This window comes from Canis lupus, chromosome 22, assembly GCF_048164855.1.
Source record: "Canis lupus baileyi chromosome 22, mCanLup2.hap1, whole genome shotgun sequence".
Taxonomy (NCBI): domain Eukaryota; kingdom Metazoa; phylum Chordata; class Mammalia; order Carnivora; family Canidae; genus Canis; species Canis lupus.
Genome location: NC_132859.1, coordinates 8,678,750 through 8,698,879, shown reverse-complemented (window position 1 = coordinate 8,698,879; position 20,130 = coordinate 8,678,750). Strand labels below are relative to the sequence as shown.

The 20,130-nt window shown below is 33.8% G+C and overlaps 1 protein-coding gene across 10 annotated transcripts in view; it reads right to left on the bottom strand.

Annotated features, from left to right (window-relative positions):
- HLTF (helicase like transcription factor) overlaps positions 1–20,130 on the bottom strand; it is a 49,764-nt gene that overhangs the window by 16,626 nt on the left and 13,008 nt on the right. For 6 of the 10 annotated variants that reach the window (XM_072792331.1, XM_072792332.1, XM_072792333.1 and 3 more), the window contains exons 7-17: positions 19,647–19,838; positions 16,838–16,933; positions 13,411–13,486; positions 12,255–12,345; positions 10,447–10,526; positions 10,320–10,361; positions 9,379–9,468; positions 6,844–6,941; positions 3,177–3,320; positions 2,567–2,705; positions 1,227–1,362 (exon numbers count right to left, since the gene is read on the bottom strand). In XM_072792331.1, coding sequence (XP_072648432.1) covers positions 1,227–1,362; positions 2,567–2,705; positions 3,177–3,320; positions 6,844–6,941; positions 9,379–9,468; positions 10,320–10,361; positions 10,447–10,526; positions 12,255–12,345; positions 13,411–13,486; positions 16,838–16,933; positions 19,647–19,838 — 1,184 coding nt within the window. The remainder of the gene's footprint in view (positions 1–1,226; positions 1,363–2,566; positions 2,706–3,176; positions 3,321–6,843; positions 6,942–9,378; positions 9,469–10,319; positions 10,362–10,446; positions 10,527–12,254; positions 12,346–13,410; positions 13,487–16,837; positions 16,934–19,646; positions 19,839–20,130) is intronic. The other 4 variants (XM_072792334.1, XM_072792338.1, XM_072792339.1 and 1 more) reach the window with 1 other exon arrangement.

Here is a 20,130-nt window from a genome sequence, read left to right as displayed (position 1 = left end):
ACATCATCCAATATTCAACATTCACACTCTTAAGTACCAACACAAAGTAGAAGGCATTATACTAAAAATCATAAAACTATGAGGAAAGATTTTACCTTCGAAAAGGTTTTTCAGTAATATGAAAATCAAGGTACAAAAATCAGTTAATTTTTACAAAGTAACAATGGCAAAAAGATTAAAACATGATGTAACAACTCAAAAGAGGGAGAAATACCTTCTAGGTTCTACAACCTTTACACTCCCTTCTCAGTATTAAAAAAAAAAGGCAAGGCACATCAATTAAGGTTTATCCCAACACTGAAATATAAATACAATTTCTTAAATTAGAAGTTACATAATTGAAAAAAAAAAAAAAAGAAGTTACATAATTGGTTCTGAGAATCAAGCAGTTTTGCAGATGAGGCTGGTGGCTGTTGAACCTCCTCCACTATAACCACAGTAAGAAACACATTTTACTCCATCCAACAAATATATATATATATATATATATATATATATATATATATATATATATATATATAAAATATACACGTAAACACATAGACGTGTAACAGAAACCTTTCACAAAACAATACTATGTGTGATGCACTCTATTTTCTCAAATCTACTATTTCATTTCCTTTTGTAATGCTACCTACCATCTTTATTATGATTTCACAACCTGCTAATGGGTACCAAACTCCAAAAACCACTGTTCTAGGCAAAAACGTTAAATCACATATTAGCCTAGTACCTTGTGAAATGGCTATGACCAAGATGAATTTTATCGGTCTTCATGAGAAACCATTTTCTTTAACTCTTGCTGATAGCAGTGTATGTCATACTATTCAATTACCACTATATAAAGTGATATAAAGTAAGTTGTGAAAATTTAATGCATATTTGTATCCTCAGAGCATACAGTTTTTTTTCTGTCATTGTTTCATCAATTAATGGTGATTTCAGGGGCAAGAGCAACAGAGACCATAAAGCTCTCCCTTTCCTTTCAGTTTGACTAAAATCAAAGAAAGGGAAGGCTTATTATGTTTTAGTGGTAGTTAGAAATCCTTGTCTCCCCAAACAAGAATCACTAGAATTTGAGAGTCAAAAGCATTAAAGCTATAAACACTTTTGGGAGAAGAAAGCCAACATTGAAGTTAAAATATAGTAACTGAAGTGGGCAACTGGTTCAAGCTGTTTATAGTTATTAGTTGCTAATATTAATCAGTTTTCACGAAATTGCTTACCTAAGTCCTCCTTCATCTCCCATTGTGACAGGACGCTGTATTGTTCTATGCCACCATTCTCTATCAAGAAATGGTTTAAGTTTTAAAAAGGAAAGAAGAGACCACAAGTCCTTTAAAGAATTCTGAATCGGAGTACCTAAAAATAACAGAACACTGTTGTAACCCTATAGTGTATTCATTCAGAAAATCCATCTGACCCCATCAGAGGAAACAACAGTTGAAAATGGGCATTCTGAACTAGGCACACCCACTATTTATCAAGGTGTAACTACAGTCCTTTGTTAAACACATGTGCAATCTCAAAATACAGTTTTGCTCTAATTTTTAGCTGTCACTTGCCATACTAACAAAGCAAAAGACCACAGGTCCAGTAAATTCAACCTTTTCCTTATCCAAGAACATTAGCTTGCTTTTATTTTATTTTTTAAAGGTTTTACTTATTTATTCATGGGAAAGAAAGAGCGAGGCAGAGACACAGGCAGAGGGAGAAGCAGGTTCCATGCAGGGAGCCGGATGTGGGACTCAATCCTGGGTCTCCAGGATCATACCCTGGGCCAAAGGCGGCGCTAAACCACTGAGCCACCGAGGCTACCCCATTAGCTTGATTTTAAATCAGCAGTATTATGAAGCGCCTGGGTGGCTCAATTAAGCATCTGCCTTTGGCTCAGGTCATGATTCTGGGGTCCTGGGATCGAGCCCCGAGTCTGCTTGTCCATCGACCTCTGGCCCCTGCTCATGCTCTCCTTCTCACCCACACACTCTCTCTCAAATAAATAAAATCTATAAATAAATCGGCAGTATTAGTAAGAAGGAAAAAATTAAATCCTTTTCCTCATATTCTAGAAGTATCACAATTAGGAAACAGGTTTGGCTTCAAGACGAGAAACAGAAATCAAGATTCTCGTTGGAAAATTAAAGGGTCTAACAAGGGACACCTAGGTGGCTCAGTTAGTTAAGCGTCTGTCTTCTGCTCAGGTTATGATCCAAGAGTCCTGGGATCAGGCTCTGCTTTGAGCCTTGCATCAGGTTTCCTTGCTCAGTGGGGAACTGCTTCTCCCTTTCCCTCTGTGCACTCTATCCTTCAAGCAAATAAATTTTTAAAATCTTTAAAAAAAAAAAAAAAAAGTCTAATGAATCTCCAAAGTTTAAAAAAAAGTCTAGTGATTGTTCCATAAACAGACTAGAATTCAAATGTTGCCACAGCATGGGCAACTATGAAAAACAAATCGAAATATTTTATTCAATGACTTCTATGATTAAATATGGAACAAACTTTATACCCACATGAAGTTTACAAAGTTACCTCACCTAAACTTACTTAGTAAGTATAACCCTTTTACCTGTTAATACCCATCTTCTTTCTGCTTCTAAATCAAGTACAGCTTTTGTCTGCTGAGCATTTGGATTTCGAATGGCATGTCCTTCATCCAGGATCACTCTGAGCCACCTTATGCTATGTAATGGACTATCACCTTTAGTCTGAAATAAATGTTTCATGTGAATTAAAACACAGGGAATTAAAATAGTACTTCATGTAATTTTGTAAATATAAGTTATTAATTTTTAATATCAAGACTTACTACGTGGTAGATACTGCTTTAATCATTATATACATTAAGTTGTTGAACAATCGAAAATTTATAAAGTATTATTATTTACTCCTATTTTGCAGATGAGAAAACTGAAGGATCAAGGCTGTGAAGTATGTTGTTCAAAGTACCACAGCTAGGAAATAAACAGGGCTAGCTTTTAAACATACATAGTCTAGCTCTCTACTCAGACTTTGGTTCAATACACTGAGCTAATTCTGCTTCAGATTAACACTGTGATGAAAGAAATATTTAGGAAGACAGAAAGAATATGAAGTCTGAATTTTATTTAGAACACATTAGAAATCTGAAACCTATTTCTCAAATTCAACTTCTGAAATATAAGTCTCAGCATACTTACTCCATAGTCATGAGTTAAAATGTTGTATGTAGTCAAAACAATATCCTGTTTTGAAAGCAAAGCTGGGTCTCTTATACGATCAGGACCATAATAAACATAAAAATTCAAGTGTACATCTGATTTTATATGTTGTCCAAACTGGTCCTGGAAGAAAATTAGAAATATTAAAAAAAATAAACAGATTAGTATCATGTTTCATATTAAAAAAATTCTGTCATACTACTAAAACTACACTAGAAATATTTAAAATAATAAATGGATTTAGTGTCACGTTTGATATAAAAAAGTACTGTCAAACCAATAAAATTACAGAAAATCAAGTTTCCTACAATCTAAACTAAAATAACAACAGTAACAATACTAATTATTATTTTATTGTCAGGAAAATGGACAAATATGTAATAATAATACATTATATAAATTTTCCCTGGCCCTATCAATGAGCAGCCACTTCATTTTTAGGAGGAAAACAACCAAATTCCTTGAAAATTATAATTAATTTTTAAAAATGTTAATATTTTAACAGGATAATGTTTCCAGTTAATAAACTTCATAATATAAAAATTAAACTGTAAAAGAGCAACCAATATTTTCAAGAATGTAGGCAGAGATTCAAGCATAGTATCCACTTTCATTCATTTATCACAAGCCTACTATTTGCCAGGTTTTATCAACCAGAAGAGTAGTAAAGCTAAAAAACAAACAAACAAAAAAACCCTGGTCCCAGCCCTCTCTGAAGACACAATCTGTTTAAAACACTTGACATTGTGGTTTGTTTTTTTTTTTAATCACGAAAACAACAGATCTGAGAGATATTGAACAGGAAAAAACAAATCATGAGTAGATTGGAAAAAAAGAAAAAGATACTAGAGAGGAGCACCTGAGTGGCTCAGTGAGTTAAGTGTCTGCCTTCAGGCTCAGTTCATGATCCTGGGGTCCTGGGATCAAGCCCTGCATTGGCTCCTTGCTCAGAGTCTGCTTCTCCTTCTTCCTCTGTCCCTCCGTCCCTTTCTGGCCCTCTCCCCCACACACCCTGCTTCTGCGCTTGCTCTCTCTCAAATAAATAAATAAAATCTTTATTTTAAAAACAAAGGATAGGGGCTCCCTGGGTGGCTCGGCGATTTAGCACCTGCCTTCAGCCCAGGATGTGGTCCTGGAGTCCCAGGATCGAGTCCCACATTGGACTCCCTGCATGGAGCCTGCTTCTCCCTCTGCCTGTGTCTCTGCTTCTCTCTGTGTCTCATGAATAAATAAATAAAATCTTTTAAAAAAAATAAAATAAAAACAAAGGATACCAGAAAGACAAAGCTGAGAATCTCTTAGGTGAGAGATGATAAAGCCCTAAAGTATCAGAAGATCAGAATGGGAAGGACAGGTATGAAAGAAAGATACCAAGAAAAGGGGACTGATGGGACTTGAGGACTAATTAAATATGGGATATGAAAAAAAAGGGAGTAGACAAGCTTCTGATACTTAAAGTGAGTGCCTAAGAAGAACTGTGTTAAAGACACAAGGAAGTTTTAAAAAAAAAAGGGGGGGGGGAGTTTTAAAAAAAGAAGGGAAAAGTGGGTATAAAATGAGAAAGAAATGGGGCGCGTCGGTGGCTCAGTCAGAAGTATCTGACTTAACTGGGCTCAATCCAGAACTCCAGGATCATGACCTGACCTCAACCCAGAAGCTTAACCAACTGAGCCACGAGGCACCCCACAAAATTCTAATTCTTGACCAGGAATCCATATATGCTCAACCATCCCTCATTCCTTTAAAAATCAATTTTTCCCATAATCTCATTAGGCAAGACTGCCAGGGCTTGCTCTAACGAAGTTTCTATTATCAAAAATTTTGTTGTTTTCCAAATACAAAATTATAATGAAATGCTGATCACCCATTTTTAAAATATATATCCCCAACCAAACTCTTAAAGAATCACAGTTCTATTTATACCCCCGATAATACTTGTAAACCTCACTCCGAAACAGTCCTTCTAGTACCCATGTATTGGCCTTCCCAAAATGCACTGCATCTCAAAACAGAATACTTTTGTTGGAATAAAAAAAAGAGCATTAATATTTAGCATTAATATAGAACTAAACCTCCTTTGGTCCTAAGAAGAAAATATCAGAAGAGGGTTTAATTTTTAAAAAAACATATATACCAAAAACTTAAAAAGAGAAGAATCAATAAAGGCAAGAGTACATAAAAATCAAGAAGTAAAGAGGCACAGAATTTGACAATTACACAATAACTACTCTTTTCCAAAGTAATTTAGATAGTAAGTGGCAGAAGCCAGATTACAAGTTAAGGAATTAGTAAATAAAAGCACACAGTGGAAATTAAACCCCAGGAGTATAACAGTGAAGGAGAGGATAAGAATAACAACTTAAAGACAAAATCAAGAGGAAGTATTTAAAAAATAAAAAAGGTCTGAGTATGGGCAGCCCTGGTGGCTCAGTGGTTTAGCGCCTGCCTTTGGCCCGGGGTGTGATCCTGGAGACCTGGGATAGAGTCCAATGTCAGACTCCCTGCATGGAGCCTGCTCCTCCCTCTGCCTGTGTTTCTGCCTCTCTCTCTCTCAATCTCTCTGTTTCTCTAATAAATAAATAAAATCTTAAAAAAAAAAAAAAAAAAAAAAGTCTGAGTATGTTTCATGAAAAAGCCAGTAGGAAGAGACTAAATAACCAGGCAAAGAGAAAAATAACAGATAAAATGCAGAGATGGGAAGAAATGGAATCCAATGTACAGACTAAGGTAATGGTCTTACAAAAACTAGGACCTCTTCCACCTCTGAGATTAGAGAAGGAAAGGTCAGATTAGAGGAGGAAAGGTCAGGAGAGATGCAAATAACCTTGGACATGGCAAGAATAGAGTTCACATCCAGTGGCTTTTATGTTCACAATGCTTCCAATAGAGTCATTATTTCATTATAACATGCAGCCTGAAGCTCAAACTGGCAAAGAAACATAACCAAAGCTGCTCCTTACAAATAACATATAAAGAGGTTCCATTCCAGTATAATGTTTTAGAATAGAAAAGCAATCTGGAAGAAAAAAAAAGACAAAATTTTCTGGTGGGTAGCCTTAAAATTAAAAGCACAGGCTCAAGAATCAGAATGTTGGGAGACTGTATCCTAGCTCCATCATTTATTAGCTGAACAATCTACTCAGTTATTTAATTTCTGTGTGTTTCAAACTGATCATCAGAAAAGTGAGAATAGTATTTGTGAGGGCTAAATGAAGAAATCTATGGAAAGAGCTTAGGGAAAAACTGAACACACAGGAGCTCACTAAATGCTACAAGTTGTTATATAAAACAGAAGTTAGGGTAGTTCCTAGAAAAGAGTCTCCAATAGTTCATAAATAGTCTTAAATTATATACCTCTCCTACCTTGTGGGAGAGAAATGACAGAGGAAGAAGTACAAACCTCATCTTATAACATTTAAGGTTATAAAGGTTATATTAGGTTTCTTTCTCTACTATAAATCTCCAAAGAAGAATTACTTCAATTCAGCAAATAAAACCCCAATTCACCTAACAATTATTTTAACTTAGACATAAAGGGCTGACCTAGCACATCTTTCCCAATGAATGACTCTAACATAATACTTTTTAATCATACAAGAGTAAAACATAAATTATGTAACATTTTTAAAAGGCTGTGAAGACTTACAATCCAGTTGCTTAACACAGAAAGTGGACAGATGATCAGTGTTGTCCTTGGTCTGTCTTCAATATCAGTTTTCTTTGAACCCTCCACTGCAGATGCTCCTGAAAGAAACAATCAGTTGAAACATCTTTAAGTTTTCTTCTCATATATATGAAGTCAATAAAGAGATGACAAAATGTGCCTCTATGAAGAGAAATTAGAAAGAATTAAAATGAAGCAAATTTGTTTCCAGCCATGATGAAGTTAACAGGAAGTAGACTTTACCTTGTCACTTTAAACAAATAAAAATCCAGTGATTACTTATGGGGGGAGATAGACAATTGTGACTGAGAGAAAAAGTATGGAATATCTCCTGATATGTACTTAAGTTCTTCAGTTATTCATCAAGGTAACATTTGTTTTATGCAGTTTTTGGAATCTGTACTATAGTTACTGTTGTAACCAGACTCCAAGATGGCCCCCAATGATACCCACTTTCTGAGAGTCACAACCTCATACAGTCTCCTCCCACACTAACAGGGTGACAAATAGTATATGGCGAAAGTGGGGGTATATCACCCCAGAGATTAAGTTAGAAAAGATGCAGTTTCTGTCTTAGGTACTCTCTCCTACTCTCTCTCTGATTACTCCCTTTGAAGGAAGCCAACTGCCATGCTACAAGGAGACTCAAGTAGCCTGTAAAAGGACACACTACAATTTTATTTTCCATTACCCTGCTGGACAGTATTTACGTTATTTCCAATATTTTTCTAAAATAACACAGCAGTGAAAACTATTTTTTCATGGGTCCTTCTACATATCTCAATGATATATCTATCTTCATTATATTTGGCTCAGTTACTCACTACGGTAATTTATATTCCCATCCATACCACATCAGAGTTCCTGTTATTTTACGACTTTGCCTATATGTGGCACTATGAGATTTTTATTTTTATTTTTAAAGATTTTATTTATTCATGAGAGACACAGAGAGAGAGGCAGAGGGAGAAGCAGCAGGCGCCATTCAGGGAGCCCGATGTGGGACTCAATCCCGGGTCTCCAGATCACGCCCTGGGCTGAAAGCAGGCACTAAATCGCTGAGCCACCCGGGGCTGCCCACTATGAGATTTTTAAATGTTTATAAATATAACAGGTAAAATGGTATCTCTCTGTTCCTTTATTTCCTCAATGACTGAATCTGCACATCTTTCCCTATGTTTATTGGTTATTTGTTTTCTTTCTTTAGAATGCACATTTGTATTCTTAGTGGCCACTCTCCTACTAGTTTGTCTTTTGTCAATAGATTTGTAGAGATTTCTTTTACTCATTCTAAACACTGATCCTTTGTAAGTTACACTTACCAGAAATACCTTCTTCATTCTTAACATTTTTCACATTATTTACAGTACACTTTGATGCACAGTAATTTAAAATGTAGTAGAATTTCATCAATCTTTTCCTTCTGACTTTTATGTCTTACTTAAGAGAGCACTATCAGTTCTGTCTCCATTCACTGATTTTTGTTTCTATTCTCTTTTCTTCCAGAAATGTGCTTATTTTTTTTCACAGCTATGATTTTTTTTAAAGTTTCTTCTATAATGGCTATGTGCCTGCAAGAACAACTTTCTGTGTGTGAACTTAATTCTATCCAAATTCTAATTCTATCTCAACAGAAAATTCCACATTTCTTAAAATTTCTAAAATTTGGGTCGAGTATTCTATTTAAAATGCCTATATTTTCAATTCTACTAGTGCTTGCTTCGGCAGCACATATACTAAAATTCTATTAATTGTCTGATTCTTAGGCCACAAGTTGGCTCTTTTTCATCATTCTGTGTTGGGTCAAATATCACCTCCTTAAACAGGTCCCTTTCAACAATTTTGATTTCATTATCCTCCTTTATTTTATTCACAATGCTTAATGTTTAAAATTATGTGTTCATTTGTTTAGGTTTCCCCATCATTAGACATAAGCTCCATGAAAACAAACTTTTGTCTGTTATTATCCCCAACATGTAAAATATAGGAGACTAAGGTACAAAGATACAATAACCTATCCCAGACCTCCGTAACCCTAGAATTCAACCTCTTCCCTTCTCACATATTTAGACTGTCATGCAATGTTTTCCTATTAACTACAAAATATAAAATTATAATAAAGCTCACTAACATTCATAAGTGAAAAACAAATTCTACTCATACCAAGAACTGAATCTTTATTATAATTTAAATTAACTAAATTGAAATTAGGTTTTAAAGAGCCATCGATTATTCTAAGCCTTCACTAGAAAAAAAACATTTCTGCTACTCGGATGAGTAAAGGACCTCTTTCCATCATATTTTTGACCTAATTAAAATAAATAGAATAAGAAAAGGTTCTAGAAGAACACATCAACATACACTTCCAAGGAAAATGGGTTTTATCTTTTTCTTTCTTCTACCTTCTGAACTTCTTGTACCATGTTCTCGTAACTTTTGTCACTAAAAATTTTTTACATTGAAAAACAACAGCTTAAAAAAAAAAAAAAAAAAAAAAAACCATGAAGATTTACTGACCCTTTTTCAACATTCTCCTTTTTGTTGCAGGGGTAGATGAAATAAGTGCACATGCAAACTCTGAATCTTCTTTAACTTTAGAAGATCCTGCTGAAGTAAAAACCACAGAATCATTAAGATCTTTGAAAACTAATTTTCTCTTGTGCTTATTAAATGCAGGTACCACCTGAAGATAGGAAATAAAAATACTTCCATACTCTAGATTTTAAAGAGCTTAGATTATTAAATAAAAACAAAATATCTAGTGACCAATATCTGCCTGACACTAATAAGCATATTCCAGCTCAAAGAAGGAATGTAGTCACTTGTCATAAAGTATTACTTCTCTTGAGGAAGAGATGTGACAGTAGGAGCAGCCATATATGCAAGGGGACTCAGCTTTCCTACAGAAGAATATTTTCAAGGAAACAGGTATTTGACTTCTAATGAGGAGTCTGACAAATATTTAGGTAAGCTGGTGATAATGAGTTATTTTTCAAATGGAATACAATTTCTCAAATAATTAAAAATACAATATGATCCAATTTACAAGAAAAAAAATAAAGGGTTATAATTTAAAGATAAAGGAAAAAGTAATGATCCTCACTGGTTGTTTTTACATCTGTATGGTAATGCAAACAATATTACCAAGAAGGCACTCCTACCCAACTTTTGTAAAATTTTAATTTATACATATGCGAATAAGGTTTTACTGAAGTCATTTTATAAAGTAGTAAAAATTACTTTGTTTAGTTTAAATATTTCTTTTGAAACTAATCTTTCAATTTGCCTCATTCATTTACGACCCTTGATTAGCTCCACATGTAGTTCAAATGTAGACAGCAGACAAGTTTAAGACCTATTACTTAAAAATTCTAAGCTAGAGAGATATAAAAAAACTATGGGGTTTTATTGTAATAATCTTTAAGTGTAGATTATGGATACTAGATTTATATACATACCTTTTACTCTTTTAGTCTCAGACTGTACATTTTTTAGTTTGCCTACAACAAAACCAAGTACAAACATGGTCACACTAGGAAATATGAATATAAGACACATTATCAAATCAAATTCATTTCACATTACCTTTCATTTTCTGTGGCAATTCACTTGTTTCATTTTCCTCTGAATCACTGCTTTCATTGTACTGGACAGCAGTTTTTCTTCTAAAATAAAGTATACAAAAATTTTTTATCAAAATGAAACAAAATGGGATATGAAAATATAGGTTTAATACATGTAGCACAAATGTTTGTGTTGCCTGTTTTTTGAAAAAAAAATTAAAGAAAAATTTGCCAAATGAAAGTAAAATTAGCTAAATAAATTCTGCTTTATAAGCAGATGCATTTACTATACAAAATACAGTACCACTATTTATTAAATTTGAAAAAGTTAGCCATCTTAATAATCATTTTAATACGGTGTTTAATATTTGGCCATTCAAACAAAACACCTATATAAAACTGAACTAAAAAGAAACCACTCTTATCAAAGAAAATACTTTTAGTATAATGAAATGAGCAGCTAAGAGAAAAAATATAATTCGCTCACAATGAAAAATCTTATGTATTTTGTGTAGGAACAGTACATTTCAGTGGTGAAGCACCTAAAAATAATGGACTGCCTCGTCAGGCTAAATAGATTCAAATTCCCATTCCACTACTTATTTGCTATGTGGCTTCAGGCAACTCATTTAATATTCTTCTCTGCTTCAGTTTCCTCATTTGGAAAACAGGAATAAAAATAAAAATATAATTCACTTCACAGGATAAAATAAGTTACTACATTCAAAGCCCCTAAAATAATGCCTGTTGCACAGTAAACATACATGTAATTAACTATCATATGTGTGTTGGTTATTAGTTTTTCCCACATCTCATTATTTTTTCCACATCCTTTAAGTCTTATCTGGTCAACCTAACAGTGCTATTTCTCAATTCATGGTTACTTCAGTTGTAAGATTGGAGATCTAGATGAGAAACTGAAGAGTCCTGGTTTTATGCTCAGTTTAGATAGGTATTAATAATAGAGAACAATTAGCAAAGTCTTACTTTTGAGATCTTTATTGGACTAGCTAACAGAGACTCAGATTTGAGATCACATCTGCATATATTATGGTAGACAATACAACAAAAAAATCAAGTATTTAGACCTTCTTCTGCAGGTAAATGAAATTTATAAGGTTACAGATTCAAGTTAAGATCAGAGGAGCATTATATATTTTATTCAAATTCTCCCTCTAGGGGATCCCTGGGTGGCTCAGTGGTTTAGCGCCTGCCTTTGGCCCAGGGCGTGATCCTGGAGTCCGGGGATCGAGTCCCACGTCAGGCTCCTGGCATGGAGCCTGCTTCTCCCTCCTCCTGTGTCTCTGCCTCTCTCTCTCTATCATAAATAATAAATAAATATTAAAAAAAAATTCTCCCTCTAGTATACAATATAATACTTTCCATAAATAACTTCATCACGTCTTATTTCTAAAGGTAAAATGACAAAAGAACTGAGATGGGCAAAGAGTGCTTCTATCAAATCATTTAACAGTTGTCAGTTTTCATCTCCTCAAAAATATAAAGAAAACTCTTCTAAAAATCAACAAAAACAAAAAACTTGGGAGCTAGATATTAGTTCCTATGTGAGAGAAATAGAAAAAGTGGTAAAAAGGTAAGTGATTATTAAACACTACTAATTCACTTCTTTTATAGATTAACGGTAGTTTTCTTCAACTATAAAATAAGAACATCTACTTGCCTAACTCAGTGACTTTGGCAGTTTCAAATAACAAAGAATTTGAAAGAACTTTATAACTGAAATAAAATGGTCATATCTCTTTCCTACATATGAGAAAATGGAGAGAGTTTAAACAAACATTACATACAATCAATCTTAACAGAGTTTACCTTTTGGGGCGGGAGCTAGACAATTCTGATTTGGTATACTTTTTCTTTCCCTTGACATCTGAAATACTGGGTTCTCCACTACATCTAGATCCTTTCATTTCAAAAAAAAAGAGGACAAATACACAGAGTATTAGTAAATTATGTTGACTAGTAATATCCTCCTTAAAACCTTGGTTTTCCAACTTAATAGTTCAACTTTCTTAGTCTCTTCATTCTTGTTCTTTCAATTAGCCAGGTCCTCTGCCCACTTACCACAAAGGTCTATACTATACTCATCCTTTGCCTAGATTCTTAACTCCTCTGACTCCCAGGTGATGATCTACTTCACTTCACAAAGAAAATTGAATGCATCTTCTATAAACTCCCATTTTTCCTACCTTTTTTTCCCTTCAACTATTTATATTTTCCATTAACCTTACTTCCTTTGCTTCTGATGCTAACTCACCTATCTTTTCTCTTGATCTCACTGCCCCCACTAAGGTCTACAAGTTCTCTCCACTGTACCTAAAATCTCTTCCAACCCATGGATTTCTTAATGTTCCTCACCCCCTGCAAAAAGCCCCTCAATTCTGCCTTCATCTCCACCTATTTTTCGATTTCTATCTCACACTTAGCAAAATACACAATAACACACAACTGTTATTTCCAATTCTTGACTTGCTATTCTTATCTTAAAATATTTTCAGTTTTGCTCTGCTCTAATTCTCAAAAATTAATTTAGCGAAGGTCATTAACTGCTAAATCAGCTATATAATCGCTAAATCCAGATACCTCTTTTCATTTCTCCTCTAACTTCAGAATTTGGCTCTAACCTACCTTCCACCCTTATCTGCTTTTGTCCACGCACATTACAATTACCATAAACTACTCTGAGGTCCCAGAACAAAATATCCTTTATGTTGCTATTGTTTTGTTTTTACTTTCCTTTTGTAAACTTTTTTTCTCAACCAAAAATGTTCTTCCTCAGCTTTTCTGACTGGTGTAGAACCACCCAATTCCATCATGACCTCCTTGATGAAATTTTTCCTACCAGTTCTTATGAGATCCTTAGAAAAGAGAGATCTTAAAATATATTACAAAGCCAGAATTTGAATTACATCATCAAACTGGAAAAATTTAAATCAAATATGGGGTCATGTTGAAAAGTAAACTTTACCTTTGATTAGTCCATCTGCCTTTTCACTGGCATTGTTTCCTCCAAGTTTCATAGATTGATCGTTAACATTACACTCCTGGATGAAAAGGCATATTTCTTACACAGCACTGTTGTCAGTTTTAAATAAACTTAAAATGCATCCTTTATATTGCTTTACTTTACATAAAAAAGATTACTTAGATTGCTACCCCCATTCTGGAGCAATGGGGGAAGGTGCATTAAGTGAAGAGGAAAAAATAGATTAAAAAATTTTTTCACAGGGAGTTCAAAAGAGAAAACTAGTCGATCTTTTATCTGTTCAAAAGGAATACAAATAGCAAAACTCAATTATAAATGGCACATTCATTACTGAAAGAAACACTGAACATGAAATGGAATTTACTTCACCATAAACTTTTAAACCAAGAGTCCCTACTTCAGTAAATAACTTATCTTTAATGAGGCTGCCATTGTCATCCTTGTTCTCCAAAATTCTCAGGGTAATAGTACAGGTTCCAGGGTACTTATCATACTCTATTGGGGATTTTCTTGCCAATCCTGACTTTTTCTTTTTTCCCTTTATGTATATCCCTTTGTTTCAAAATGCATCAATGTATACATGAATACCTAAATTTGTATAAAAGTAAAATTTTACGTTTTTGTAAAAATATTTTTAAATGAGTCTAATAGGGAAGGATTCCTCTAATCTTTAATTAACTTGATTCTGTAGATAGGAATAACAAATGCCAATTGGGTTGAATTTAATTCTTCCCAATAAAAAAGAAAGGTAAGTGATTTAGTCATACTACAAGAGGACAAAGCAATTTTTGCTGAGATTGGGACAGGCCAATTTGATTTTAGTACTAAAAAAATACAATTTGAAACATCTTACAAAACCCTACCAGTTAAGTTTTACTAAAAACATAGGTGAAACAATCCATCCCCTTCTAATGGTAGGAGTCTAAATAAGTTGAAAATTTTAAATGTAACATATCTAGAAAATGTAACTAGAAGGGTTACTGTAGAAAATTAAGTTTTATTTGCATTTTTTTTCAGCGCTCAGGATATTTTATTTTAGTCACTGACAAGTATTTACATTAAGATTGCATAGCTATTATTAAATATTTGATACATTATGGTTCAAAGCTACCATCTTTTCATAGTATTACACCTTTCTTTCCCTTTTTTTTTTTTTTTTTTTACAAGTTAGGCAAATGATTTTATTTTTTTCCCAAGTTTTCAGTTAATTAACATAGAGTATAAGTATTAGTTTCAGGTATAGAATTTAAGTGATTCATCACTTATACACAATATTCAGTACAAGAAACTGATATTCAAAATGTTTTCCATCAAATGTCCTACCCAGTCTTCTTCAATACCTAGTACGACCATTTATATTAAATAACATGCAAATAAAATCTATTTATCCACATATAAAGGATGTCCATTACATTACTCTTTTGTATTAAGTAACTTTGCTTAGCAAGTTTTTTCTTCAGAGTTCAAAAATAAACCTACAGAGTCCAATCTAGCAAGTCATATTACACGCTACTGGAACTTAAATCAATGACATTTCACTCTGTAAGCTTAGAGTAGCTAATCTAAACAGTGTAATATTTTTGTTGCAATAAGTTCTTAGCTGGAAATCACATTTTCAGCCTCAATTTCAAAAATGTGACAAACTAGATATATACTAGCACCTTCCTACTATGTAACACCTTAAAAGCATTGCTGATTTTGGGGCGGGGGGTGGGAGGGAGGGAAAGCCTTACAGATAATAGATAATTCTTTAAACTGATAGTTGCTACTGAAGCTAGAAGTAGTCTTAGGTGATATTCTTCCATTTTAATAACAAAATATAGGGGATGCCTGGAGTGGCTCAGTGGTTGAGCGGTCTGCCTTCGGCTCAGGGTGTGATCCCAGAGTTCCAGGACTGAGTCCCACATCGGGCTCTTTGCGTGGAACCTGCTTCTCCCTCTACCTGTGTCTCTGCCTCTCTCTCTGCCATGAATAAATAAATAAAATCTTTTTAAAAAAATGTAGGAAGAACAGGATGAAAAGAATCAAACTACTCATGGTTAGGAACTGAATCTCAGACATTTAATAAGTTAAGCTCACAATAAAAAGTACAAAGGAGGAATGCCTGGGTGGCTCAGTGGTTGAGCATTTGCCTTCAGCTCAGGGCATGATTCCAGAGTCCAGGGATCGGGTCTCACATCGGGCTCCCATGGAGCCTGCTTCTCCCTCTGCCTAGGTCTTTGCCTCTCTTTCTGTGTGTCTCATGAATAAATAAATAATCTTAAAAAAAAGTACAAAGAAGGAAATGCAACTAAGATGCAAAAATTAATAAAACAGACTCTCAATAAGCAGTGGCAGTAAATTGATATGCAATGTCTTTGAAAACTAAAAAATGAGAACAGCAGCAGTACAGAAAAGTCCAAAAAAAAGACGTATTTTGCATATACCTTTTGTTCAGTTATTTCCTACTTTAAGTTCTTTGAATTTTCAGCTGAAAATGAAAATTGTTTCATTCTAATACCATTTATTTTTCCCATAAAATGAATTCACTTTTAATTCCTAGAAATCAAGTATATTATGTTTATATGCCATATGTAAAAATACATACAAATTAGGTATAATGTCATCATTACTAGGGCATAATTATCACCATGTATGCATGTATGACTACATTCGGACTCAGACATACATAAATATGCCTTTCCAAAATGAGGACTCAACTCCATTCACAAATGTATCCCTGGCCTTTTTTTTTTTTAACTAAAAAATATAAAAATAAATATTCTTCAAAAATAGGATTTTGTAGTTGCAAAATATTAAATTTTAAGGCTATATAATAACATTACTGTTACCTTTTTTCTTCATTACTGTTACCTTATTGAGAGGAGTTTCTTTTCTGCCTTTAAATAATGTGGAGAAAAAGTTTGTAATTTTATCTCTGGAAAAAACGTATTTCTGATAACTTCTCTCTTTCTTTCTGTCTCGTTTTCTCTCTGTATCTTTTTTTTTCTTTTTGTTTTTTTAAACAAATATCTTTTTTCAAGTAGGCTCCCTACCCAGTGTGGAGCCCAGCGGTGGCCTGTACTCACAACTCTGAGATCAAGACCTAAGCTAAAATCAAGAGTCAGACGCTAAACCACTGAGCCACCCAGGTGCCCCCTCATAACTTCTTTAGACAGTCTCTCTGAAATGGCAATACTGAGTCACAGATTATAAACGCTTTTAAGATTCTTGATATATATTACCCAATTATTACCCTCAATAATGTAGTACCCCACTTTTGCTCTTAGCAACACATAAGAGAGGCCATTCATCAATTCTCTGAAAACATTGCATACTATCAATATTTTGGCAAATTATTTTTTAATGACAAAATTAAAAGGTTTTATAATGAGCCAGAGACTTCAGAGAAAACACACTAATACTTTACCTTCTTCATTTGATTTTTTTTAATTCTTTCAACAGGAAGAGGTTTGCCATCATGGAAGTTGGTAAGAATTACTGCAATGGCTGTCAGAGTTTTGCCCTTTAAAGTATTTTAAAAGACAAATGGTCAGATTCTGAAACCCAATTGACCAGAGAACATTTCAAAACCAATTTTAAAATCAAGTGAGCAAATATCATAGAGCATTCAAGGCCACAGAAGCATACTATTAAATAATCTATGTATTAATAAAAATATTAATGTTTTCCCACACTATTACTAAAAATTATTAAATGATTTACTCCATAAAATACTATAAGCATCCCTGAGAATTGTCATTCTCCTGAAAGACCGCAGTTATTAAGATTTAACTCTGAACTAATAACTTCATTATGAAACTACAACTATTTGCTTGCCATGTAGATCAGAGCTAATTTAAAATGATTAGTAATTCAGCATCCACATGAGATAATCATCTTATTATTAAATTTCATTTAAAGATCACTGTAAGACTTAGATATAACTTAATCAATAAAGCATACAGGATATATTTCTTGTGCAGTTTTCTTAAATAGAAACGTAATTTTTCATTACTTTCCATAGCTGAATTTACAATCAGCAACACAGAATAACTCTCTGGCAATTTTAAAACAGTCAAGGCAGCAGTTTCTAAGTGTAGCCCACAGGTGCTAGAGTTTCCCAGGACCCTCTCAGGAGTATATGCAAATTTATTTTCACAATACTGCTAAGACCTTATTTGTGTTGTTATCTGTAGTAATGCCACAAAAGGGAATTGTGGGTAAAACTGCCAGTACCTTAACATGAAACAAAGCATCTGGCACTACATGGTACTAGTGTTCATTATTTTTTTGGCTGCCACATACTCACATGCTTAAAAAAAAAAAAGCTAGTTTTAAGAATGTTCTAAAAGAATACTCTTGATGAAGCAGTACTACAAGATGGGCAGCACACATACTTTCATTGCACACCAAAATATGAGGATTATCTAGAGAAAAAGTACTTGTGAGGTTGAGGTTACAAGTTCAACTAGCTACCATACATTACCATGCATCATCATTGTTTCATGCATCACTATTTTTACTTGAAAGAATGACCAACAATCAGTTATTTATGACTGAGTGGCAGAACAAAGTATGGCTATCTTCAAGGAGAAATAACTGACAGATTGGTTGTAAATTATAAAATCTGAACTTTCAAGCAAAAATTAAAATGCTGGAAAACTTGTATCTAACACCATGAGCACAGCAGTTTCCCAAAATGTCAATGCCTTTCTAATAAGATCAACAGTAATACCAAAAAAAAAAAAAAAGAACTTTTGATACTATATAGTGAAACGTGTCAACATCTGGCAGATCTATGTAATTAACTCAATGAATCAATATTTTCCAAATAAGTAATGTCTGTATAAAATCGTGCATTAGCACAATATCCACTCAATGTGCAAGTTATACCAATGGGTTTTATTTTTTTTTTTTTTTTTTTATTTTTAGATTTTATTTATTTATTCATGATAGTCACACAGAGAGAGACAGAGAGGCAGAGACACAGGCAGAGGGAGAAACAGGCTCCATGCAGGGAGCCCGACGTGGGATTCGATCCCGGGTCTCCAGGATCGCGCCCCGGGCCAAAGGCAGGCGCCAAACCGCTGCGCCACCCAGGGATCCCACCAATGGGTTTTAATCCAAAAGAGTACAGAAAGATCACTGATACCATTTTAAGCTCCACATTATAACTGTTAGCCTTCAATAAACTAATATATGCTTAATTCTGTTGCTGTATCAAAGAATTATAATATAGTTATCTAAAAAGACCATTAAAATATTCTTCCTATTTCCCAACTACATACCTGTGTGAGGTCTAATCTTTATGTACATATATCACAAGACTCAAAAAAAAAGCAGTTATGAGAACTCAGAATTCATCTCTGAGGCCAAACATTAAAGAGATTTGCAGGGGATCCCTGGGTGGCTCAGCAGTTTAGAACCTGCCTTCGGCCCAGGGCGTGATCCTGGAGACCCGGGATCGAGTCCCACATCGGGCTCCCTGCATGGAGCCTGCTTCTCCCTCTGCCTGTGTCTCTGCCTCTCTCTCTCATGAATAAATAAATAAATAAAATGAATATTTATTCATCTCTCTCTCATGAATAAAAAATAAATTCTTTGCAAGAATGTAAAATAATGCCATTCTTATCAAAATTATTTTCAATAGTCCCTTTTCATTTAAAAACATGTATAACAAGTAATGAGTTTATTAACTATTATTTTTAAATTAATGACTTAAAATTTTTTAACATCTAATACCATAAATATTGATATAACCCACAAACACAAAAAATGTTTTGGGATCATCAAAAATTTCTAAGAGTATAAGGGTTACTGAGAACAAACAGAATAAAAACTGCTGGTGTAAAAATCATAAATGTGTCTTTAACACTATATATCACAATACCGTGATAGAACATAAACAATTTCATGTAACACTGTTATCTTCCTCTTTTTTAAAAGAAAATCCATGAAAGATAAACCACCTTGAATTTCAAAAGAAAATCGAGAAACACCTGTTTATACATTATTGCTAGTTAATTTAAGGGTACCTTAACCAAATCAGAACAAAAAACAAAGCCTCATTTTAAGTGAAAGACATAGACAAAACTGTTCTATACTTAAAGTAAAATCTAGTCCCACACTGGCACCAATATATTTCTATCTCTACTTCAAAATTACTTTCTATAAAATCATAATTACAAAATAAAATTTCATTAACTCAAGAAAAAAGAAAAAAAAAAAACAATTACCAAACCCATATCATCAGCTAAAATTCCTCCATGGACATTTTCTGGTCGGTCCTTCTCAGAAAAATTTGTTATCGTGTTATAGTATAAATCATTTCGCTGTTCCCAAAATGGTGGAAGGTCTTTACTGTTTTCCCGTGAAACCATCCAAGCTAGAGCTTGTTTTTGATGTGGAAGCAATGGTGTTTCAATAGCCTATAAAATAAAATAAATGTCTTAAATAGTTTAATAAAACCAGTCTTTTTTCTCCATGCAGATTCTGGAAAACACTTGGATCTTATGCTAAAAACTATACATATTAACAGCATATTTTAAAATTCCAAATAGTTTTAAATAGAAAATATTGGGGGCACCTGGCTGGCTCAGCCAATTAAGTGTCTAACTCTTGATTTCAGCTCAGGTCATGATCTCAGAGTTGTGGGATCAAGCCCAGCATTAGGCTCAGCACTCAGTCTTCTTGAGATTCTCTCTCTCCCTCTGTCCTTTC